At 57.5% G+C, this 23,937-nt stretch overlaps 1 protein-coding gene across 1 annotated transcript; it reads left to right on the top strand.

Moving 5' to 3' along the window:
* Nucleotides 1-23,614, top strand: TSPAN18 (tetraspanin 18). Its single transcript, XM_037069062.1, has 8 exons — nucleotides 1-80; nucleotides 4,198-4,270; nucleotides 6,733-6,927; nucleotides 13,735-13,809; nucleotides 14,920-15,018; nucleotides 15,581-15,763; nucleotides 19,568-19,651; nucleotides 21,502-23,614. Exons 1-8 carry the CDS (start codon nucleotides 61-63, stop codon nucleotides 21,547-21,549), a joined length of 777 nt encoding a protein of 258 aa, XP_036924957.1. The 5' UTR covers nucleotides 1-60; the 3' UTR covers nucleotides 21,550-23,614.
* Nucleotides 23,615-23,937: the final 323 nt, after the last annotated feature.

Genomic DNA, 23,937 nt, shown 5'->3' on the forward strand with positions numbered 1-23,937 from the left:
AGCTGGGCCAATAAAAGAAATATACAGCAGCCCTTCTGACCAGGAGACTCCGTCCTACTTATGCCCAAAGAACCTCCCAGGTGACAAGTCAGCAGTTGCTTCCCCCTCACTGTGTGCCCTCTGGCCTGCCTTGCTCCCCCAAAGCTGTCTGTCTGTCTCTCTGTCTCTTCCTGTGTCACTGCTTGCTGTCTCTCCTTCCCTGTCTTTTTTCCATCTGTTTCGCTCTCTGACTTGCCTTTGTCTACTTCTCTGATTTGCTGGCCCTCTTTTGTCTTCTGTTTGTTCTTTTCTGACCATTCATCCATGCATTCATACGTTCAGACATATTAACTGAGGCCCCACCGTGTACGGGGCCCTGCTCTAGACACTGGGAACACATCCGTAAACCAGCAGGCCCACGCCGTTACAAAGCGTGCGTCCTCACAGAGGAAGATGTGCGCTACCAGATTAAGTAAGGGAAACCTCGAGTTTGCAGTGTTTCTGGGGCGCTGGTCTGGCTTCCAGAAACAAGGCTCCAGTCTCATTCAGATCCCTCACTAGCTGGGTTTGTAACGGCCAAACCCGCTTGCCCTTCCTCAGCCTCCGTTGCCTCCTTTCCAAAGTGAGGGTGTTGGGCTGGATCAGTGCTGCCCTGACTCTTGCTGACCAAGGACTTTGGTCACTGGAGTGCAGATGACACAGGTTACATAAGGGCTGGGCTCTCAATCAGCACCCACACTAATGCGTGTCAAACCAAGTCCTCCCATAAATGCCCCTAAAGCTCTTAAATACCAGTTTTGTGATACAAGAAACAGTCAGTTGTGTCTCAGGGGGAAACATCCATCTGCAAGCCCAGAAGCCTCGAGTGCCCAGGTGCAGGGACACTGTGACAGGCACAGGAGCCTTGAGACTATGAGATGCACAGCACAGGTGCAGGGCCCCCACCCCTGCCCACCCTGGGGCCAATGCACACATGGAAGGGTAGCTGGGACCCAGCACTAAACTGCCCTCCTGCACGCGTTCCCGTTGCATGTGGGGAGTTGAATTCACACAAAGTCAAGGTTGCCTATGAAGCTGACATCCCTCTGAACCCCAAGATTTAGAGGATTTTGTTACTAAACAACCCTGCCTTTACCAAGTCACTTATTAAGCATGTGTCCAAGTTTCTCCTTAGTTTTGGTACTACAAAGTCATCCATACCTGGTGGCCAGAGCATCTGAATAACTCGAGAAACAGGGCCCCCACCCTGGGGTGGCTTAATTGCCCTAAAACCCAAGACACTTACCTGGCCAGTGGCAAGGGGGGAGTTTCTGAGATATCTGATATCCTGAAAATAGCTTTAGGATACGTGTAGTCTCCAGGAACCCGGTTTGAGAACCATTGCGCTCACAGTCAGAAATCCTTGGCACCTGAGTCCTCACCTCTCCAGACACAGAGCTGCAGCTGAGGTATCGGTGGGTGTCTGGAAGGGCAGGTGGAAGAGCCGCTCTGGGGAGGCAGTGGGGAGGAAAGAGGGAGCAGAGCCCCTCCCGTCAGGCCTAGCATGAGGAGCCGTTATTTAATCCCCAGTCCATACAGTCTGCCGAGGAGGCCGCGTTCCTGGCCCCATCTCTCAGACATGAAAGCAAAGGCCCAGAGAGGTCATGTGGTTTGTCCTGGGAGGTGGGGGCGCCAGGTCCGGCCTGACTCTGCAGTGCCCCCTCCCCCCCCCCGCATTGATACTTTCCCTTCACTGTCCCTGTGGGCTCCAGGAATGGGAGGGTCTCAGTGGGCCTTTCGCCCCTGGTCCCAGGGAGGGTGTGCCATTCCCATGTAGCAGAGAGGCCCCCAGTCTCCTTCATAAGTGCCTTTTGAACATCTTTTTTGAGAAAAAACTAAGCCCTTGAACCTCATGGTCTCAGATGTCTTCTCAGCCCACCTTCCAGAGGTTGTCCGTGTCCCCACTCTCTTAAGAGGTAAATGAGGAAACTGTGGCGATGCTAACTTCCAAAAGGCTCTGTGGGTGGGTGGGGCTAAGAGCCAGATCCAAGTAGGGATTGGAGAGTCCATGTGTCTGTCAATCTTATCTGGCCATTTGGCTGTAGATGTGTCCCCATGACCGAAGCTCCTGGTGGGGAGTAGAGCAGGCAGACATTGGTCTTTTAACCAACCTGGCAGTGGATAATGGCCCAGGAGGCCCTTTACCCTGGACAGTGGGAAATGAATTGGTATAGGAGGTAGGAAGACAGGCTTGAATTTTGGGCAGTGGGTGAATGGGGCAAGGAATTAGCATTCACTGAAAATGGTGAGTTAGAATTATGGCTCCAGAATAAGACAGACCTGGGTTCAAATGCTGCCCTAGGCACTTCCATGCTGTGTGGCCCCAGATAAGTGATTCCACCACTCTGAGCCTCATTTCTCTCACCTGAAAAATGATATCACCTGTATCTTAGAGCATAACGAGGAAGGAGATAGTGCATGTTTCTTGGCACACAGTAGGAACTCAGGGTATGCCAGCCGTCACTCCCTGTTGCTCTTATTAGCTTCCATGTGCCAAGCCCTGTGCTCAATATCTTCCATGCATTGTCTGGAAAATGTTATTTTGACACTAATTTTAAAGACAAGGAAACTCAGGTGCATGCAGTTGCCCCAGGCCGGCAGCTGAGCCTGCCAGATCGGGGGTGTGACCCGTTGTCAGGCACAAGGTGCCCTTTCTATCGCCCACTGGGCCCTGGAGCTGGGACCCAGGTCCCCATCTCCATCCACCTTCCGGCTCACATCATCTGTTTCCTACCTGCCTCACTTTTGAGGTTGTGGGGGCTCTTCCCAGGAGACGCGCGTCCTTTTATTGCACGTGTCTGGGCGTCCCGCACTCCATAAGCCTCCCCTTCGATGTAGTCTCTAATGAGTGTGGGATATAGTAAATACAGGGAGCCCGTTCATGAGCCGGCACATTCATCATGTCTCTTCACTGCTGGATTGCTAGAGCCCACTGGAAACTGGACCCTACTTTGGAGAGCAGCTTTGCCTGGAGTGGGGTGGGGGGACTCCAGAGGCTGGCCCTTGCAGTCTGCTCAGCATCTCACTGGGGCTGAGGCTGCCTCCATGGCTGAGCCTGAGGGAGGAAGAGCCTGGACTTGGGGATGGTGGTCAAGTTGTTTAACACCTGATGGGCACGGGCCACGCGGAGGAGATGCTAGCCAGACGGCCGGCCAGCCGTTCCCCTGAGTCCCCACTGAATCTCCGCCCTCCCACTGGCTGCCAGGAGGATGGGGCCTGGAATGAGGGCAAGGGTAGGTCCTCCTGGCCCCACCCATCTCTCCAGGCTGTCAGGAAGAAAGTGTGAAAACACTGAATATTGAATATGAGCATGTCTTACGCACCTTGAGGTCTGACTCATTACAGCAGATGCTTCTCCCAGGGCTGGGGAGGGGCTGTATCTCATAGACGTCAAGCCCCAGCGCCTGGCTTCCAGTTGATGTACAATAAATGTCAGCTGAATGGAATCGCATTCCATGACTCGCTGGGCTCTGGAGGGGGGTGGTGTGCTGGAGGCGTCGTGCTGGAGGTAGTCAGGGCGTGGGAGGGACTGGCCCCAGGAGCAGGACTTGGGCCCCCCGCTGGGAGCCCTCACCTCTTTTCCCTGCAACACCCCTCCTCACTGGGCATTCCTGCGGGCTGGAGGCAGTGCAGGGCTGTGAGAGGCGGCGGTGAGAAGCCCGTCGGGCCTGGGTCCTATCCTGATTCGTGACCTTGGCGAATCTCTCAAGGCTCCGAGTCTCAGTCTCTCATCCGCCAAACGGAAGGCTCACCTCAGCCGTCAAGTAATATCAAGTAGCATCGTTGAGGCCTTGCCACCTGCCGGGTGTCATGCTAAGCATCTTACTTCTTCATTTCAATTCGTCCTCACAGCGCTGCGTGGGAGGAAGGTTCTCATTTTAATTTCCATTTTCAAGTTAGAATGAGACTCAGAGAGGTAGAGTGATTTGCCCAAAGCCACGCAGCAAATGAATGGTAGCCATGAGCTCAAACTCAGGCATGCCGAGTTGTCACTCCTAACTCTGGCTCCGAGGGGCAAAGCGTCTTCTCTGGGAGAGGAGTTGTTGTCGGCTTCCCTCTTCCCCTCCCACTAGGAGGGCAGGCTGGGACCTGCCCCCACCATGGAGGAGACAGGGGAGAGGGGCTCTTTCTGGGTGGGGTGCCCCAGTGCGAGGACTGAGGAGCCTTGCTGCTTTGCAGGTGGAGCACCATGGAAGGCGACTGTCTGAGCTGCATGAAGTACCTGATGTTTGTTTTCAATTTCTTCATATTTGTGAGTATCCCCGGAACACACCCGGAGGCTCTCCAGGCCTCTGCCGAGGGGGCGGAGCTGGCTGCTGCTTGGAAATAGTCACAAGGAGCTGCACCCCCAGGGTGGGAACAGGGACCAGTGCAAGAAGCAGATGTACCCGCCCAGCCAGGGTTTTCTGGGTGGGGGGCCCCCAGCAGTGCCCACCCCGCTCCAAGTAGCCCACCGTCCTAAGAGAGACATTTCATACGGATCCAGGTTGTTCCAGTACCTTGACAAAGGGTAAGAGCCTCAGTTCCGGCCACTGTCTTAGGATCTGACCCCTGGTAGGGACTGGGGGAAGGGAGGGCACAGGGTGACCAGAGGGCAGCAGCAGACGCCCCGCCTAGCCCCGACCCCCAGAGTGTTACAGATGGCAGAGCTCCGGGGGTGGGTGCCTGAGGGAATGAGAACCCTCTCGGGGACTAGGAGACCTGGGTTCAAGGCCAAGCTTTGCGTCTTACCAGGTATGTGTTCTGAAACACACTTTACCTCTCTGAACCTCAGTGTCTTCATCCCTTCATCACACGCCTCAACAGATGTTTTTGGTTTGTTTGTTTTTTAATTCGGCACAATTAGGAAGTGCTTGCGACCTGTCTGCACTCCGTAGCTGAGCTCCGTCCCCACCCAACCTATAGGTCCCCTCCGTGAGGCACAGAGCCCTGAGTGCTCAGGTGGCCCCCGCCCAGTGTGCCGCCACACAGCCCACCTGCTGGCAGCCCGCTGAGGGCCAGAGTCGTGGCCTTTCATAGGAGAGCGTCAGGCTCCTGGCGTCTTGAGTCCCTAAAGGCTTTCCTGACCCCACCTGAACTTTTGACCTTGGTGCAGCCAAGACTTGGATGAATAAATGTCCACTAATGTCCTCCAGGGTAGGGTCACTGTGAAGAAGAGGCCCCTTTCTGGTTAAGACTGACTCTGCCTCCATCTGTTTTCTATACTCTCAGCAGCTGTCCTGGATCCCCTCTCTGGGCCCATCAGTGTGAAGAGCAGGGAGCCCCACAGATTTGAATTCTAGACCCGACTTCCAAGCTAGTGGCCGCAGGCAAACCCCAGGGTCCCCACCTGAAATGGGGCAGGGCCACCTGGGCAGCTCAGTCCTAGCTCGAGCCCTCCCTGCAGCAGCCCTCAGCACATAGTTGTGAACCCCAAAACCTCCAACAGCCATGGGGAGGGGCACAGGCTCCTAGGGAGGTTGTTACGGACGCCAGTGACAGGGGGCAAAATTATAGCCTCTGTCATTGGCTGTCTCTGTTGGTTTTCCCTTTCTCCCCCACTGCTGCGTCCCTCAGGCCTCTCTACCCCACCGCTGCCCCAGCTGTACCTAAAATACGATTTTTTAACCCCAAACTGAGCAGCTCTTTCCCGCAGCTTCCAGTCCCTTCTCAGCCAAGCCAGAGCTCGGCAGTGTGCTCTCAGCCACCATCTGCCATTCATCTCCCTACACTGCGATCCCAAACACGTCACAGCCTTCAAAACCCTGCGATGCCAAACTGGCTCACCTGCATCCAGTCTGCTTCCAGTGCTTGTCTGTGTCCCGGACAAATGGAAGAGCGATTTATTAAAACCTGCTCAGTACATTCACACCCATCCTGTCCTTTCTTCCTCGGGCCACCTTGGGAGGTGGGGATTTGGATCTTTTTTTTAACCACAAGGAAGCTAAAAAGTTCAGAGAGGTTAAGCCACTTACCCAAGGTCACACAGCTGATAAGTAGCACAGCCCCTCCTCGGACCTGCACTGCCTCTCTCCAAGATGAGTAAGGCCGGGGAGGTGGGCCTTGCAGGTGGGGACATAAACACGGAGACTTTTGAGGTGCAGATTTGAGAGTTGGGTGCACAACCTGAATGAGAGCTCCTGTTGGGGACCAAGGGGATGGCTTGTCTGCCTTCCTGTCCCTGACAGGGCACCAGCACAGTGTAGGTGTCAGTGCCTGTCACGGAGCTCTGGGAGTGTGTCCTTGGAGCTGGAGTCAGGGAGGCCAGGGATTCAGCCCTGGCGGGTTCCGCCCCAAAATTGCCGTGTGGCCTTCAGCAGGTCTTTGGCCCCCTCTGGGGCTCAGTGCAGCATCCGAGGGTTGAACTAGGTGACCTCGTGATCCTGTAGCTCTGACATGCAAGGAGAATCTAAACATGGCCATAAGCTCCATGTGATATGGTTCCCCGTGAGCGGAGCGGGGCCTGCCTGGGTCAGAGGCCTGGGTCAGAGGCCTGGGTCAGAGGAGGTGAGCTGCTCTTACAGTCAGTGAGTGGGAAGACTCACAGCAATGACAGGCGGTGCGGGGACACGGGCTCCTGCAGCACACAGAGTCCCCCGCCTGGCTCACCAGGGTCACCAGGCTCACCGCCTCTGCCGGGGCCTCTCGCAGGGGTGTGTGTGTATGGAGGGTCTAATGTCTCACCTTTGTGTCTGCCCATTTCTTCTCCTCCCTGCTGCCTGGGCTGGCGAGCAGCTGGGTGGGGCCTGTCTGCTGGGCCTTGGCATCTGGGTCATGGTGGACCCCACGGGCTTCCGAGAGATCGTGGCCGCCAACCCCTTGCTCATCACGGGCGCCTACATCGTCCTGGCCATGGGGGGCCTGCTTTTTCTGCTCGGCTTCCTGGGCTGCTGCGGGGCCATCCGGGAGAACAAGTGTCTGCTGCTGTTTGTGAGTACTGCCGTCCCCTACCCCACCTGTGGGCGCCCCATGGTGGGAGGTAGAGCCCCAGGGCCTACACTGTAGGAGAGTCACACTGAGGTCTGAGCCCAGGTGGGGAGGGCCACCAACCTTTCCCATTTGTACTTGCAGCCCCAGCTTCCGGAGCATTCTCTTTGGGCTGGGCCCAAGCCTGCCTCACGGGGAAGCTGCCCCCAGGTGGGGAGTGGCCTGACCTGTGGGTCTGAACAGCCAGGCTTCTCCAGGGCACAGTCAGCCGAGAACGGTGACCCTGATGCTGTTCTCCTTGCTTGCTTTTAAGAACTCAGATCTATAATTCCTGGTGAAAGAGCTAAGATAGCTATTGGGTAAATCATTCACCTTTTGCTTTTCCAGTTCTAAAACAGAACCCATACGACTCTAAAGGTCCTTTATCCATTAAACCAGTGGCCCTTGAACAGGTACTTCGAGCCCCACAGTTCACTGGGTGCTGAAGATGCATCAGAGGCCAGGAGCGGCTGTCCCCACCCCCCCCCCACCCCCCGCCACCGGGCAGGGGACAAGCAGGCCTGGAGTGAGCGTGCAGCTCGTCTGTCCCCGAAGGCTGTGCCTTCCATCTAGTGTCTCAACTTCTCTGAGCCTTCCTGTCTTTGATCCATAAGCAGGGAGCCCACGAGCGTAGCAGGAGGTGGGAACAAACGAGACAAGGGTATATGTCCCATTCCTCTGGTCTTTTGTATTTCCCAGGAGCAGTGGCCCTTTGGGCTTCTGCTGACCCTCCTGGCCTGGGTGGATGGGTCTTCTTCCCCTGAGGGGTTCTGTAGGCCCCCAGGGCTAGGAGAACTTGTAAGTTGAGCCCAGAGCTGCTATGGGATAAGGTAAAAACAGCCCTGTGCAGAGAAGAGTGTGTGTGGACTGGTGAGTGGGTGGGTGGGGAGTTAAGCAACAGGAAGGTCTGGGCTGGTATCCGGAGGACTTGCCTGCAAGGCTTCTCCGTCTGCTCGGGGCCACGAGCCAGCCCCCAGCGCTTTGAGGGGCAGAGAGTGTCACAGTGCCTCCTCCCAAAATTAGAGCACACTGGACGGCCCCGATTCGTGTCACAGTGAGGTGCCCCACACCACAGAGAGAAACGAAGTTGGCTGTGAAATGTGCAGTGCCCAGCCTTGGTCTCTGGCTCTCGGCAGCATGTACGCTGCAAACTTTTCATTGGGAAACAAAGAAACGTGTGGGCGCCCCCTGGTGGAAAACTCTCTGCCCTGTCAGATGGTGCAAGGGAAGAAACCCGGGCTTGGGGAGCCCCAGGGGACTTTAAAAGGGGAGGGGTATGGGTTCTCAGGACACAGAACCTCTTTCTCCACCCGGAGCCCCACACACACCAACCCCCAGGGCTCATCCATTGTTAATGGGCTCATTTCTAAAGCCAAGACAGGAAGCCAGGCTGGGGCTCCGGGCTGGGAAGGCTGCGAGCTAAGTGGCCCCCTCCGAGACCGCCAGCTGGGTGAGGACATCACTCTCAGTGCTGAGGAGGAGACAGAGGGCCAGGGTGAGGTTCGCCCCAAGTCCCCGGAGAGAGAGTCAAGTCCCGGCCATGGCTGTGGCCAGGCCACCAAACCTTCAAGTAGCCCCTTGCCATCCTTCGCTGCCTTTTTTTCTCTCTTCAGTCTCGTCTCTCCATTGTTCCCTTTCTTTGTTTGCTTTTTCTCCGCCTCTGTCTCTCTGTCTCGCTGTCTTTGCCCTTCTCCTGGCCTCTTAGCTTCTATTCCTGCTGAAGGCTCCTTGCCTCTCTGTGCAGTCTTCCTGCCTCTTTCTGTTTATTTCTCCCATGTTTCCTTCCTTCCCCTCCTCACTCCCTCTCCCCCATCCCTCCCTCACCACCCCTTTCTCATACCCAGCACAGACAAGCTTGAGGTCACAGTGCAGGTCAAAGCCAGGCGACCCCTGGGCACAGGTCTGCTCTCCCCCAGACCAGGGCTGGGCCAGGGACTGCCACCCTGGCATGGGCCCCAGTGGTTCAAAACTCACATGAAATTATGTGTGAGATATTACGTCAGGGCCTGCATGTGTGTGGCTACACATGCGGGCTGTGTGGGTATGTGTGTATATTGTATGCATATGCATGTTTCTGGGGAGAGACACCACAGCTTCCAGAAGGCTTTCAAAGAGACTCATGTCCTAAAAAATCAGAAGAAGTACTTCCTCTTCCAACCTGGACCTGGCCGTGTGGGGTTCCAGTGGCAGAGGGGCACCATGTCCCCCCCCCCCGTAGATGCTGGGGTCCTCAGGGAAGCCTGAGACCCCTTCCTCAGCACATCAGGAAGGAGGGAAGACTTGTCCTGAGAGGGGCCAAGAAGGAGCACCCTAGCGTCCTCAGGAGCCCCGGCTTGAAGGCCTGCAGGAGAAGGGGCTCTGGGGTGGAAGTTACCTGAGCCCCCCTCCCCCGACTCCGAGGCTGACACCCCCAGGGTCCCGCCGACACTTAGCCCGGGGACAATGAGCCGAATGACCACATCACCTAAGGACTGATTTTTTTGAAGATACATTGTTCAAACACTCCTGTTGGTCGATTTTATAGCATTTTCACACACAACAGGACAATTCCAGCCTGTTGCCGACACTCTCTGGCAGCCCTGGTTCCTGGTTGCTCACCTCTGAGTAGTTCAAAGAATTCTTTTGGCCCAGTTATTTGACTCCAGTTTTTAGAAAACATTTTGTAACAAAAGGCATGCAAAATTGGAAATGAGGACAGCAAAAAGAGATGAGTGTATTTAAAAGAGATCAATGAGCTGAACGGTACATGAAATATGTAAATTGGGTAAATATTTATTAGAAATGAGGGCTGAAAGCAGATGTGCCTGTAGGCAGATGGGTTAGAAGAGCCTGGAAATGTTCCCCTGTAACAGGCAAAACAGCAGTTGCTGCCGCTCCGTTCATTTTCCCGTCCAAGGGAAGTGTTGTAAATGCGATGCTCAGGAATTACTGGCCAATGTGCCCGTGGGCAGAGGGGCTGAAGTTGGATGACCCCAAGGCAAACAAACCCTGGGAAAGGCCCAGATTAGGGGAAGTCCCAGGAGTCTCCAAACAAGCCCTGTGCTGGGCCAGGGGCAGCCCCTCCAAACGATCAGGGGTAACCCTGCTGAGCAGGAGGAAGTACTTCCAGGCTGGCGAAGGCGAGCAGGCAGAGGTGGCATTGCTGTGATGTGGGAACCACGGCCGGGCACTTCCTGCAGACGACTCACACACACGCTCACGTCCCCCCTTGGTCCCCATGCTTGGGAAAACCCTGCTCCGGGCGGGAGGAATGGGAGGCAGACTCCCTTTGTCTGGGGAGCCCCACTTTCCCTGCCGACAAGTCACCAGGTTCATTCTTTAGTTTCATCTCGAGAATTTCATTTCTTGAATCACGGCACCGGGCTCAACGTATACTTCCTAAGGATGGGGATTAGATCTGCCTGTGTGTGTTTGTTGGCCAGTGCCTGGCACAGGGCAGGGGCTCAGCAACCAGCCCTGGAATGAAGGGACAGAGAGAAGGCTGTGTCGGAGATGTGGGTGACAGCGTTGTCTCCAGAGTAGGAAAGCCCGGCTCTGATCCCCGCACTGCCACTTCCTGGCTGTGTGACCTGGGGCTGGTTACTTAACCTCTCGGAACCTGAGATTCCTTCTACATAAAAGGAAGGTAATAACACCTCCTTTCCACACTTTGCTTTGCTCTGTTCTTGGCACATGCTAACACTTGATAAATGACAAGCTAAAGGGACTGGGGTTGATCCAGGAGAGACCCTGCAGGCCATTGGAAAGTCATGAGACCGGAGGCTCTCATGGGTTTCAGGATAACTTGGTGTTAAAAGGCCGTGTTCTGGGATTGGGGTTCTCATGTTTCTCCCAGGTGTACCGCCTACCAGCTGTGCCCTGCTACCTCTCTCAGGGTCCCGATTTTTCCATCAGTAAACTGGGTTGTTGATAACAGTAGCGGCGTCTCCAGGTGGCCAAGAGAGTTCGATGAAGTGACCCATGTGAGAGCATGGTGCCTGGGTGGTAAGCAGTCCGCAGACGGCAGCACTTGGCTTCACGAAGCCACACTTCCTTCTGGTTCGGAGCCACCTTCTGCGCAGCTCCCGCCTCACACCAGCCGTGCACGAGGGCTGGGTCTGCGTCAGCTCACTGCAGCTGCGCTGGGTCCATCCTAGGGGGCACACACGCTCCCAGAGTGATGAGCGTGCAGAGTGCACGAGGCTGGAGCTCGGGCTCATCCATAGTTATAACTGTCCAAGCCACGTGGATCAACAGTGAGAGCCAGCTAAATCACGTCACTGAGGGTGGAGACGGTTTCTGAGGCCGCTCTCTGCCAGCCCGAGGACTGCCAACAATGCCACCAAGAAGGCGCAGGGCAGGGAGGCCCCTGTGGAAACAGCCCGATGACCATCCATCACCAGCCAAATGGAAGTGCCAGGAGCCCTGCCAGGGGCCTCCATCACTGTCGGGGAAGAGAGGCCGCAGAAGTGGCGAGCACATCACTCAGCCCCAAGGCCAACCCGTGTGAGGGGGAGGGACCGCAGGGGTGTTGGAATGGACTGCAGGTGTATGGCCAGGGGCCCAGGAGGCACTCTGTCACAGTCCCCTCTGGTTGGGGAACTCTGCCCAACCTCGGGCTCAGCCCAAGGTCACCCTGCACGGCTGGTCACCCTGACCCAGCAAGGCTGACCTGTTGGAAGCAGACCCCTTGCGGAAGTTCAGCAGAGTTGCTGAAGTGTTAGTCCTGAAGCATGCACTCTGAGATGAGGCAGCGCGGCACTCAGCAAGGGGCAGACAGAAGGCATGGCCCTGGAGTCTCGGAGCTGCCCACCTTCGGAGCAGTCCTTTCCTCCCCCAGGCCAGAGACCAGTGTTGGGCCCCGTGGCTGAAGAAGCCTCTTTGAGGCCAGAGCCCATGCTGGAGCAGCTTAAACCTGGCGGGACTCCTGTGGCCAAAGACGACGGCCTGGGACCAGGAATGACAGATCCGTGCCTTGGGCTGGCTGACCTGTTTAGGCCAGGGGTGGTTCTTGAGTTTGGGCGTTTAAAAGAAACAAAACCAAACCCTTTAGCAGGTCTAGGAGATGTTTCCATGTCCACGTCCACAGTGGGTCATTTCGAAACCCATTCCGATGGTCTCCCCAAAGGTGGTCTGTAGCCTGAGCGATCTGGAGGGACCCCAAGACAGACCTCTATGGGGCAGTGCCGTTCATGCTGAAAACTCAGGAAGGAGTGTGACGGGGCTGTTCCCGAGGTGAGGAAAAAGTGACAGAAACTTTCTTCTGACCAGAAGAAACAGGGTGCAGGAGATCACCGAGGGGGTCGTCAGCCGAGTGTCACTGGAGCGGGGCGCTGGGGATCACTGGGTCCCCCGGCACCTGAGCTGGCTTCTGTGCTCTGTCTAGTCTTGTTAGAGCCTCGACGGCCAGCTTAGCTCAGCCTCTCTTGTGACATGCAGGACACTGTCATGCCCATTATTTCACTATTCCCCATGTGGCCCCAGAAGTGGCTGTTACACCCTGGTTTTACTGACAAGGAAGCGGAGGCGAGACAGGGTTTCAGCGACTGTCCCGAGTCACACAAAGCAAGGCAAGGTGGGCAGGGGTGCCAGGGCACTAAGCCCAGGACCCTTTGCTCCCTTCCATGCTGGGCACATCCAGTGTGGCCTGGTGACTCTGGGGACCGTGACCCAAGGGAGCAGGTCTTGGATAGCTGGCCGAGGCGGCTGGGAGGGCGGGTGTGTTAGAACCCATCTGAGTGCGCTGGGGATTGAGTCCTCTGCTGGTGGTCTCCAGTCGGGTGACAACTCTGAGACTGTCTCAGGCTGTCCAAGCCAAAGGCACCAGCCATGCTCAGTAACAAAGGCATGGCCATTTCCTCTTTCTTCTGCCACCAGCTCTCATGCAAATCAATGCCCATGACAAAGCCGGCCTGAGATGGAGTGGACAGCAAGGTCATGACAGCGAGTCGGTCGCTGCTGGCTTCATTCCCTCGTCTCATAGCCACAAGCTGATCAATGTCTGTGCCGTCGGGCATGGGGAGAGGCTTGCTGAATTACAGCCTCTGTGCTTACGTTAGGGACCTTGTGGGGACCCAGCAGCTGTGATGAGGACATCTCTGTGGGGCACAGTGATGGGGTGTGGGGCGCGAGGAGCCGGGAAAGGCTTCTCAAGGGAAGAACATCTGGGACTAAACCTGCCAGTGGGTGAGGTAGAGTGGCCTTCCCTGCAGAGGCGGCCCCGAGACCAGGGTCACTGTGGGGGATTTGGGGAGCAGGAAATGCAGTCGGGGAGCAGAGGGGCTTTGTTAGGTTCAAACTCCAGGTCCCTGGGTTTCCACATTTTGATGGACACACCCCCTTCCCTCCAATCTTGCTCCATGACTTCCTGTGGCTGAAGATCAATGTCACCCTTCCACCTCCCGTGGGGAGCAGAGGCTGCAGCAGGGAGAGGGGGTGGGGCGGAGCCAGGATCCCCACAGCTCTGACCATCACAGCCATCCCCTCCAGGCCTGCCAGGCCGCGTTGTCCAGATGAGGCCTCGGTGGCTGCAGGGTGCCGTGTGCACCGAAGGCTTGTTTTGTCTGTTTACTTTGTCCATGTTTGCATTACAACCTCATTTGGCCTCCAAGACGGATGGCTGGCATGCTCATTATGAAAAGTGCCTGGTTTATGGCAGCAAAGTTTCTTGGTTTTACAAAATGACAGGTCGTGTCAATTGTGTAACAGACAGAAGGGGGCTTCAGTGGGCGGTGCCTCCCCTGCCCCCCCCTCCACCCCCCGGGACTCAGAGCCCACCCCCTCTCTTTGCAGTTCTTCCTGTTCATCCTGATCATCTTCTTGGCAGAGCTCTCAGCGGCCATCCTGGCCTTCATCTTCAGGGAAAATGTACGTACCGGGCCCCACGCACACTGGCTCCCTGCCACCTGTGAGGGATCGGTGGCCACCGTGCCCGTCAGTCCCACCCTCAAAGGGTCTCATCCAGCACTTTCAGCCCAAATCCTGACCCAGCGAGCCTCTTCCTCATGAGGGCTTTTCCAGAAGGTTAGCGTCGGGGTCTCACTCCCCCGACATCTAGTGCCGTCACACACCTGGTTCTGGGGTCTTCTGTTCCACATCTTGCCAGGCAAGGGCACAGCCCGAGGTGTACAGTCCAAGGGTGGTCAGGGAGGCTGTCCCCTAGGCCCTGGAGTGTGTGACAAGCAGCTAAGGCCATGGCCCATGTCCAGGGTGGGCCACTTGTCCCCACAAACCATCTCATTTCAGGGGCTCCAGCCACCTGGGCTACCAAGCTCTCTCCTGAGATTAGGAGGGCCAAGCACCAGCCAAAGGTGGCCTGGACACAAAGAGGGCCAAGGGGGAGGGGCCAGGAGACACAAGCTGGCCCTGGGTGGGGAGCAGATGAGCTGTTGTTGCCCAGAGGGGAAGAGGAGGCAGCAGAGAAGGGTGCCCAGGGGGTCCCCCTCTGCGAGGCACCCCCCAGGGCCCCACCTTCTCACTGCAGCCAGAGGAGGTGGTGAGACCTCTGGAGAAAGTTTTGAGGGTAGGGGCGGCTTCCAGGGACATCTCTGGAAACTAGATGTGCAGGGACCACCTGCTCCATACCGAGGTTTCTCCAGGCAACCGCTTCGCTCTGTCTGAGGCACAGCTCGGGGTGCAGGGGGTGCCTTGAGGGCAAGCCCCCACCTTGTGTTAGTCCTCTGCCTGAGAAAAGTTGCCAGGCAAAGCAAGGTTCCCAGCATGCTCTGGCCTTGGGGTTGCCTGGGGGTGTGTGTAGAGTTTTGACATGAGTGATCCCACAATGGGGGCAGGCCACAGCCTCTGAGGTGGGGTTAAGGGACCCGCCCCAAAGTTAGGAGAATGCCTGGAGCCTGGAACCGGGCCCTGAGGCCTCCCCTCCCGTCCCCCAAAGCTGACAAGTGGAGAGGCCAGGGAGGGGCGGGGGCAGCACCGAGCTGCCGGGTGGGGGTCTCAGCCCCCTTCTCCCTCTGCCCCCAGCTCACCCGTGAATTCTTCACCAAGGAGCTCACCAAGCATTATCAGGGCAACAACGACACAGACGTCTTCTCTGCCACCTGGAACTCGGTCATGATCACAGTGAGTGACAGCCCCCTGTACACCCAGGATGCTATGGGCTTTCACAGCCATGATGCCCAGGGTTGCAGATGTCTAGCCCCCAGAGCCCCGACTGCTCACGTGCTTGGGATCCACCAGGGCGCTGACCCCCAAGCCCAGACCCGCCTGGGAATCTCACACACGCACACAGCATCCCAGAAGCCACTGCCCCTCAGTCACAGTCCACCCTCGGATGAAACTTGTTTGCCACCCCTGCCTTGAATCCTGGAGCAGCCGTCATCACCAGTGATAGGATCCTAGCAACTGTTCATTGAGAACTAAGGGCCTGGTAAGGCAGGAGTTGTTACCACCACCCCCATTTGACAGATGAGGATGCTGGAAGCTCAGAGAAGCTGGGTGACTTGCCCAGGGTGACCTAGGTGGAGCAGGATGCGGGGGCGGGGTAGGTACCTAGCTCACACCTGGGTCCAAACTCCGTGCCACCATGCTTCCTCACTGTGGCCTTGAGAGAGGCTGTCTGCCCGCCTCTGTCCCACAGGGCCGGCTCCCACACACCAGACTCTCCCCTTTGCTCTCCTCCCAGTTTGGTTGCTGTGGGGTCAACGGGCCTGAGGACTTCAAGTTTGCATCAGTCTTCCGACTCCTGACTCTGGACAGTGAGGAGGTGCCCGAGGCTTGCTGCCGGAGAGAGCCCCAGACTCGGGACGGGGTCCTGCTGAGCAGGGACGAATGCCTCCTGGGAAGGGACCTGTTCCTGAACAAGCAGGTACAGGCCCTGCTGCCCCAGGCAGGGGCACGTGGGTGGCTAGAGTGGGGTGGGGAGGGATGGCAGCCTGGTCCCAGAGGGGCTGAAGGCCCTCCGAGATCCCATGGAACTGTTGGCCATGATGTGGGACTGAATAGAGGCCAATGAAGTGCCACCCAGGCTCCTGAGAGCCAACCAAAGGGGGAAAGGTCGAAGGTGGCAGATGGCTCAGAGATGGCACAGGCCCGAGGAATGGGCGTCTTGGCTGGGGTTGAAGGGTGAGTAGGAGTTTTCCAGTGGTCCAAGCAAAACATAGTTTCGGAGCCAGAACTAGAACCATACATTGGGGGCCCCTCCTCTATTTGGGGGGCAGCTCACATTTGGCATGTGGAGACACCTCCTGGCCCCAAGGGAACAAAGTCAGGGAAGCTCCTAGACTTTCTGCTTCTCTTGCAACCACAGGACTTCATTTCAGTTCCAGAAGAATCCCTTTCCCTTCCCGTGACACAAGGTCCCCCAGCGGCCAGCCCCTCCCCCTCAGTGTGTGTGGGAGACCGGGGGAGTGGGCAGAATGAGGGCGGACTGAGCCCATTTCCCATGCCTCTCACTGGGTTAGGCCATTAATGAGGACTCGTGGAGAGTTCCAGATGCAAGGGACCCTGCCGTAGGCAGGAGACAGGCCCCGTCCCTGCAAGGCTCCTGGTTTAGTTAGAGAATGCAGGTGATAAACAAGCAGCAAACAAGCCAAAAGCAATCATTTCACATGGCAACAATCACCATGAAGGAATTAAAACCAGACGGCCTAGGAGGGACAGGGATAGAAGGCTCCAGGCAGGCCGCTTAGAGTCCCACGGGAGGGGACAGTGAGCTGTGGCCTGACACCAGCCACCTGGTGAGTCTCTTTCCAGCCTCAGCTTTGCCCCTCAAACTCAGTACCACCGTCCCCTGCACCTGCCCGTATCAAGGGTACAAAGGCCCCCAGAGCCAAGTTCCTCTGCCCCACACAGACCTGCCCCCTGCACAGAAGGGGAGAGACAGCAAAGAGAGACCAGGGCCCAGGGATCAGTCACTGAAGAATCGGGGAGGGGAGGCCCCCTCGGGTTGGGCATCTGCTGTGAGGAGAGGCGGCAGGACATGGAGGCGGTTCCAGGCTGTGATTTCAGCCTGGCCAGGACACACTCTGGAGCACAGATCCCCCGTACAGTGGCAGAGACTGCTGGTTGTCCCCATATTCCATTCACCCCTTTTTCCTTGGAAAGAGGGGCTTTATAGGGCCCGTGACCACCAGGCAAAGGCTGCCCTTCCCAGACTCCCTTGCAGCTAGGCCATGTGACCAACTCCTGGCCAAAGGGAGGTAAGCAGATGTAATTTGTGCAACCGAGTCACATCCTTAAGAGGAAGCACTGTGCCCACCTCTCTCCCTTTCTTCCTGGCTGGAATGCAGCTTTGGTGACAGCCACCTCTGACCTTGCAGAGAAGAGTGGCCCCCTAAGATATCAGAGTATCAAGAGAGGAGACAAGGCCACTGACAACTCCCCAGACCAGAGCTGCTGCCACAGCTCAGGATTCCATGTGAAAGACAAACTTCTACGTTGTTCAAGGAGCTGCTATTATGGATGTCTGGTGCGCACAGCCAGGCCTGCATCCCCAGGCCCCTTTGGATTGTTCTGGGAGGCCTTTCCTGGGCCCTGGGCCTTCAGGGCTTCATCTCGACATGCTTCCCATCTCTGATTCAAACTCTGTAACGATGCCTCCTTCCATCTCCGGGGCGTGGCTGTTCTGTTGGAAGCTCACCAGAGAGGCCTCTGCACAGCCATTTAGTTCTTTGGGATGACTCTTTCCCTGTTTCTTGGGAGGGTTCCCGAGATGACTTCTGGGCTCCGTTTCTGAGACACTCGCACCCCTCTGAGCATCTGCCCTTTTAAAAGCCTCTGCCAAGGGATTAGCTGTTTGTTTTTTCTCCAAAAACCACTTCCCCAAAGCCCAGGATGCATTTCTGACTTGGCCTGATATCCCATCATAGTCTTATTATAGTCTCATCATAGGCCAGCAACGTGTTTGATTGGAAGTAACTGAAATCCCAACTAAAGGGGCCTAAGCAAATACCTTTGTGCTTCACACATGGCAAGGATTCTAGAAGATGGTGGCTTCTCTCATTGTATCAGTGGCTCTGTCATGTCAGTCAAGGCTCTGTCATGCCAGCCAAGGCTTTGTCATGTCAGTCCAGACCTAGTGTCTGTGATCTTTGTGGTCTTTCCTTGTTTATCACTTCTTGATGGTAAAATGGCTGCTATGGCTCCAGACATCTCACCCATGTTCAAGGTGGGAACAGGGGAAAGGGTGATACCAGCTTCTTTCCCGGAAACCTCCAGGTGACTTCTGCCTAGATTTCACTAGCTAGGACTTGGTCATATGGCCACCAGGAGCCAAGGCAAAGGGCACTTATCTATGGGTGCTGAGTTAGTCCACCAGCCCTGTTTGCCATTGAACTTCAATGAAGAGAAATCAGGAAATCTCAAAAAAAGATAATCCATGCTGAATACTTGGACTCCCCCACAGATATGATTCAAACCCACGTGGCAGCTTCTCCAGCACATTCCTCAGCCTTCCCTGGGTCAAGGCAGTCACCCAAGAGAGTCAGGAGTGTGTTTTTCTTCTGGAAACACATCGGGGGGCTCTCCTAATAGATGGTGACCTTGCTAGACCTTGACTCCGGGCCACTGATGGAGACCACCAACAGTGGTGACCACCAACAGGATACTGTCCAGACTCTCCATTTGTGCCGGTGGTCTCGAGTCATTTCTCTGCTTTATCCCCACTGCTCCCCGTCTGTGTCACTGCGGGTTGTGAGTGTGGGTGCTGCTGTGACCCTTCGTGAAGCAAAGTGAGACACCCTCATCCTCCTAGGAAGGGGGAGCAGTGCAGCCAGAGCAAGGACAGCATGTGCAAAGGCCCTGGGGTAGGAGGGAGCCTGGTGTGTCCCAGGAACCAAGAGAAGGCCAGTAGGGCTGGAGCATGGTGAGTAGGGCAAGGCGAGCTCAAGGCGAGGGCATCTGCAGGGCCCCACTATGCAGGGCCGGCAGGCTCACGGTGAGGGTGCTGGGAGAGCAGTGGAACCCCATACCCAGTTCTGCCTGGCGGCGGGGGTGGGGGAAGGGGCTGGCCATGATGGCGTTCTGGCTGCTCAGTAGCCAGGGATCAGAGGTGGGCCTGAGTGGGCAGGAGGGAGCTTTACACTAGGCTCCAGCAAAGTTCCCGACAGGGTGGGTACCCCGAAGCACTGGTGGCATCGTCCCACCCATTCCCCCTGCCCTCCCTGCTCCCCCTGAGGGTTCTCAGTATCTCGGGCCTCCATGGCCAGCTCAGTCAGCTTGGTCCAATCCAGGGACCCAAAGGGTCTTGGGTGCCAGAGCCAGATAGAGGGAAGGCGAGTAGTTAAGGCCCCTGGCACACCGCCCTCAGCAGAGGGGGGCATGGGCATGTCTTCTCTCTGCTGGACAAGGTGCCCTGGGGGAGGCATATCTAAGTCAACTTCATGCTCAGGAAGAATTTACAGCTTCTCCAGTCCCTGTGGGTGGTTGTGTGTGGGGAGAGAGACCCGGAAACACAGGGGCCAACCCCCCCCCAGGCGACTCTGCTCAGATACTTTCCAGCAGCCAGGATGGGCTCAGGGGGGGTGGCCAGTCCTACGGGGTCGGAGCCCTGCTCCGTGCCAACCATGCCGCCTGCACTCGGAGCCTCGTGCCAGTTCCCCGGCTTCACACCCCGACCCCCTGACCCCAGACTCTCCCTTGGTCTGTGGCTTCACCTTGTCCTCCCCCACAGGGCTGTTACACGGTGATCCTCAACGCCTTTGAAACCCACGTCTACCTGGCTGGAGCGCTCGCCATAGGGGTGCTGGCTGTCGAGGTGAGTGGAGGCCCCACTTCCGTGGCTCCTTCACGGAGCCACACACAGGGGGACACACACACAGGGTCTAGGGTAGCTTCCCCATGGCCTGCGATCCCTGGCCCACCTCCATCTCCACGTCCTTAACTCAGGACCCGTGGGTCCCCCACTGCGGACACTCTGGGGTGGCAAGCCAGGCTGAGTCTGTCTGCTTGGGTCACTGGGCTCTGGATTTGTGTGAGCAAGTCTCCGGGCACTGGGGAGGGGACAGGCGGGTCGTGACAGCCACTCCCCTGTCTTCCTCCCACGGCCACCTCCATCCCTCTCGCACCCCATCCCCCATTTCCCCTGTGCCCCACTCCCACCCAAGGTCTACAGCGAACTCTTGAACAAAGGATCAGAACAGCTGCCTTGAAGGAGGGCGGCTGCCTGTGCTTCTGGGCCAGGCCCTTCCCCTTTGATGTGTCCGAGAGTCTGTGCAGCCTCACAAGGGTTTTGTAGCCCCTTTTACCCAGACTACAAAACCTGGTCCCCCTGGCTCACCAGGAAGGCGGCTGCAGACCCTTGCAGAAACCAGCATGGGGGGCTTCAGCCACAGGGTGGAGCTGCACCCCTTTATCTACCCCCATCTCAACCCTGCTGCCCAGGGGTTAGCCAGGCAGCGTTGCCCACACCCAACCACCTCCAGCCCTCAGGGAAATGACGCGGCGGCCTCCCCTCCCACCTTGCAGAGATGCCTCCCACCTGACACCCTAACTAGTGCGGCCTCGCTCAGCTTCTCGCCGAGCCCTGCAGCCCTGCTTCGGGCAGTCTGTGGAGACCGTTGGGGAGGGGGGAGGGGGAAGGGTCATTTAATTCACTCCTTCAGCTACTCCACAAGCACAGATTGAGCATCTACTTAGTGCCAGCACTGTTCAAGGTGACCCTGTCCTCTCAGGGGAGGTGACAGTGAACGAGAAATGGATAAACCTGCACCAGGCTCAGGGAGGCTGCAGGCGCATGTCCGGTGCAGGAAGAATGTCCGGTGCAGGAAGAATGTCCGGGCCCTGACGGGGACCTCTACCATGGTCCCCAGCCACTGTCCCTCCTAGAGGTTTGTCCATAAGCCTCTGGTCTGGGGACTGCTCCTTGGGCTGCCTGCATCCCCCCTCTGGCCATGGGGATGTCGGCCAGCCTGGGCAGAGGGGCGTGGCCCAGTCTTCTGTGCCCGCCCCCAGCCCTCACAGCCTGCTCTGCGAAGGGCTGTGTCTTCCCTGCCTGCCCATCAGTAACAATCCTGGTGACTTGTCACGGAGCTTCTGCTACAGAACAGGCACATGGCTAGATGATCGCCTTACACCTCAATCTCACGACTTTCCCGAAGTGGGAGAGTGCAGGTGAGGAGCGTGGGCCCTGGGGTCAGGATGCCTGAGCTCCAACCCTAGCTCTCCCACTTGCAGCTGTGTGACCTTAGGCAGGTTACACGACCTCTCTGTGCCTCACCCCCTGGTCTGTGAGGCTTCTGAGCAAGCACTTAGAACTGTGCTTGGCCTGCAGTGAGCTCTGGAGACACACTCTGGCCCAGAGAAGGGAAGTGTTCAGCACAAGGTTGCTGCTGGCGAGTAAGGAACCTGGATTTAAGCTCCTGTCTGGGTTTCCAAAGTCTCCTTCTCTCCCTGGCTGCAAGGCATGAAGGAGACCCATGGCTGGGGAGAGTCAGGAATCCCTGCGGCAGGAGTGTGCTGAGAGTGATGGGCCAGCCCCCCCCCCCCCCCCCCCCCCTGCTGCAGGGTGAGCGGCNCCCCCCCCCCCGCCCCAGCCTGCTGCAGGGTGAGCGGCCCCCCGGGGGCTGTGCGTCCAGCCTAACTAGCCAACTCCTACTTTCTGTGCAGCTCTTCGCCATGATCTTCGCCATGTGCCTCTTCCGAGGCATCCAGTAGAGGGCGTGGCCTGAAGCCTGAAGACTCACCCTGCCCACCAACTGCCCTGCACCCAATGCCCTCCCCCCCTCGCACCCCTCCCCCTTGGTCCTCAGGGAGGAGGTGAGGCCACCATGAGTGGCCAGGAGAAGGGGCAGGGGGGAAATAGCTATTTTTTTAACAAAACAAAATGACAAAAATAAGAACTGACGGACCCCGCCTGGATTTGGGGTGGGAGCCACGGGCTCTGCGTGCCCAGGATGCGGTCTGCACTGGAGACCAAAGCGGCACCAGCCTCTCCTCGGCCCAGCGGGACTCTGGCAGCTCTCGGCCTGGGTCGTCTCCTCACAGCTTCAGAACCTGGTGCCAAGAAGCTGAGGATTTAGGCAACAAGGAGGCAGAAGCAAATCTCAGAGCAAGGTCCCCACAGTCCAGGGGCCCCAAGGAGGCTCGGTCACCACGTCCTTGAACTCAGAACCTACTCGCAATCCCCGGGCCTCTGGCCGATGGAGCGTCCCTGCTCCTGCTCAGGCGGAGGGTGGGCTGCGGACACTGGACCCAAGAATGGCCCAGCCAGCAAGGTCTTTGCTTTCCCTGCCATCGGACCAAATAATCGGGAAGGCCCAGAGTCTCATCCACATTCACGCAGCACGTGCACGACGTTCCGAACCAGCACTGGGCCATCTCCAGGCTGCCTGTCACTCCACCTGGGGCTATCTGTCCGGCAGGCTTGCTGCTCACACCGTTCGCTGGCCTCGGCTCCGTGGTCTCCCCAGGAGAGACAGGGCAGACTGGCCAGGGCCGGTCTCGTCCCAGTTCCACAGCTAAGAAAACCCCGGACTGGCCCCCCCTTCCCACCTTCCCACACTTCTCAGCCACCAGGAGGAACACACATGTACACACACCAGAGCCCCTTTTCCAAGCTGCCCATCTCTCCTTGTAAGCCCCTCCCCTCCCCTGTTCTCCACCAACTCCCAGCACCCAGGGCTGGAAGGAGTCCCCTGAGATCACCTGGTTCTCTCCTCACCCAGAACCTCGGCCTGGGTATCTTCTGTAAGATCCCTTCCAAGACATCTGTACCCTCTTCTTGCGCACCTCCAGAGACGGGGAGTTTACTACCTCCCAGGACAGCATTCTGCCTTTGGGTTGCTGCCTTGAGCATCAGCTCAATACACAGAAGAGACTTCTGTTTTTCTGTAGTGCCGTCCAAGGCAGAGCCCTTGCTCCCTAAGTGTTAGGGGCCACACATTGTGTCCCCTGGTTCCCATTGTCTCCAGGCTAAAGAACTCCAGGGCATCTCATCATTCCTGCCGTGACATGGCTCCCCATCCCGTCACTGTCCACCGCATGTTTCTGAGGCTCCTGCAGGCTCAGGCAGGAGGTTTCCCCACAGACTGACACCCGCACAGTGCCCACAGATCAGCCCTCGTCACACAGGACTCGAACTCTAGACCAGTGTCAGCACCTGGGTCACAAGAGGTCTCCACCCGACCAGCAGGGAGCGGCTGGCGGGGGCTGTGCAGAGGATCCGAGGTTTGCGCAGGGCCCGGAGGGAGAGGCAGTGTAATCCCAGCTCGTGATGTCCACCAGGCACCTGAAGCTTGACCAGGGCTGTCTGCCATGGACATGGGAGGGGCGCTATGGCGCCTGTCCTCCTCTTCACCGTCTCTCTTCAGGGTCTGGGGCTAGGCCCTGTGCCAGCTTCCAGTCCCCACTCCTGCCTTCCAGCCACTGGGGGAGAGAGCTGTGGCCTAGAGCCCAGTATGCCACTGCTCAGCCACTGGCCCACTTCTGAGATGCAGCCTGAGTTCTGTGTCTGCTGTAAAGATTGGGTTAGACCTCCCACCTCTCCCTTCCCCCTTCCCCACTCCCTCTGTTCCCACCAACTGGGTCTTTCCAAACTGTCCCTGAGACGGCCTGCCCTAGCAATTCGGTGATGCCACAAGCTCCCTAGAAACTAGGCACCCCGGGTCACAGGGCCCCACAGCTAGTACCCCAGCCTAGCCTGAGAAGGGCCTGGGGCCTGCCGTTCAAGATCCACCAGCTTCCTGGAAAAGCCAAGTGGCTGGTTTGAGTTTAACAAAAAGAGATCAAACTAGGCAGCTGTGTGGCGGGAGTCCAGAGGTGGCCCAGGGACATGTGGGACCTTGGAGGTAAGAAGTGCCAGCGTGGCCCCACTGCTCCTCCGGCCTCTTCCCCTCCACCTGCCCTGGGCCCCATAGGAGCTCAAGGTCACGGAGAAGAGGGGCTCACAGGGTAGATGTGAGACTCTCCTTTCAGAGCTTTCCAGAAGGTGCCAAGGAAGGCAGAGGCTGGCCCTGCTAGGCCCCGCCAGTCCCCCTCTCAGGCTGGAAAGGGGGAGCAGGGCACCTGCCCAGCAGACAGCATTTGCAATGCCACTGGTGGGTG

Source organism: Sturnira hondurensis, unplaced genomic scaffold, assembly GCF_014824575.4.
Source record: "Sturnira hondurensis isolate 20B ecotype Veracruz unplaced genomic scaffold, ASM1482457v3 Scaffold0018399, whole genome shotgun sequence".
Classification (NCBI taxonomy): domain Eukaryota; kingdom Metazoa; phylum Chordata; class Mammalia; order Chiroptera; family Phyllostomidae; genus Sturnira; species Sturnira hondurensis.

Coding starts and splice junctions, on each gene's coding strand:
- TSPAN18 (XM_037069062.1), top strand. CDS start 61: ATGCCCAAAGAACCTCCCAG. Junction 13,810..14,919: donor CCTTCATCTTCAGGGAAAAT/GTACGTACCGGG, acceptor CTCTGCCCCCAG/CTCACCCGTGAATTCTTCAC. Junction 15,019..15,580: donor GGAACTCGGTCATGATCACA/GTGAGTGACAGC, acceptor CTCTCCTCCCAG/TTTGGTTGCTGTGGGGTCAA.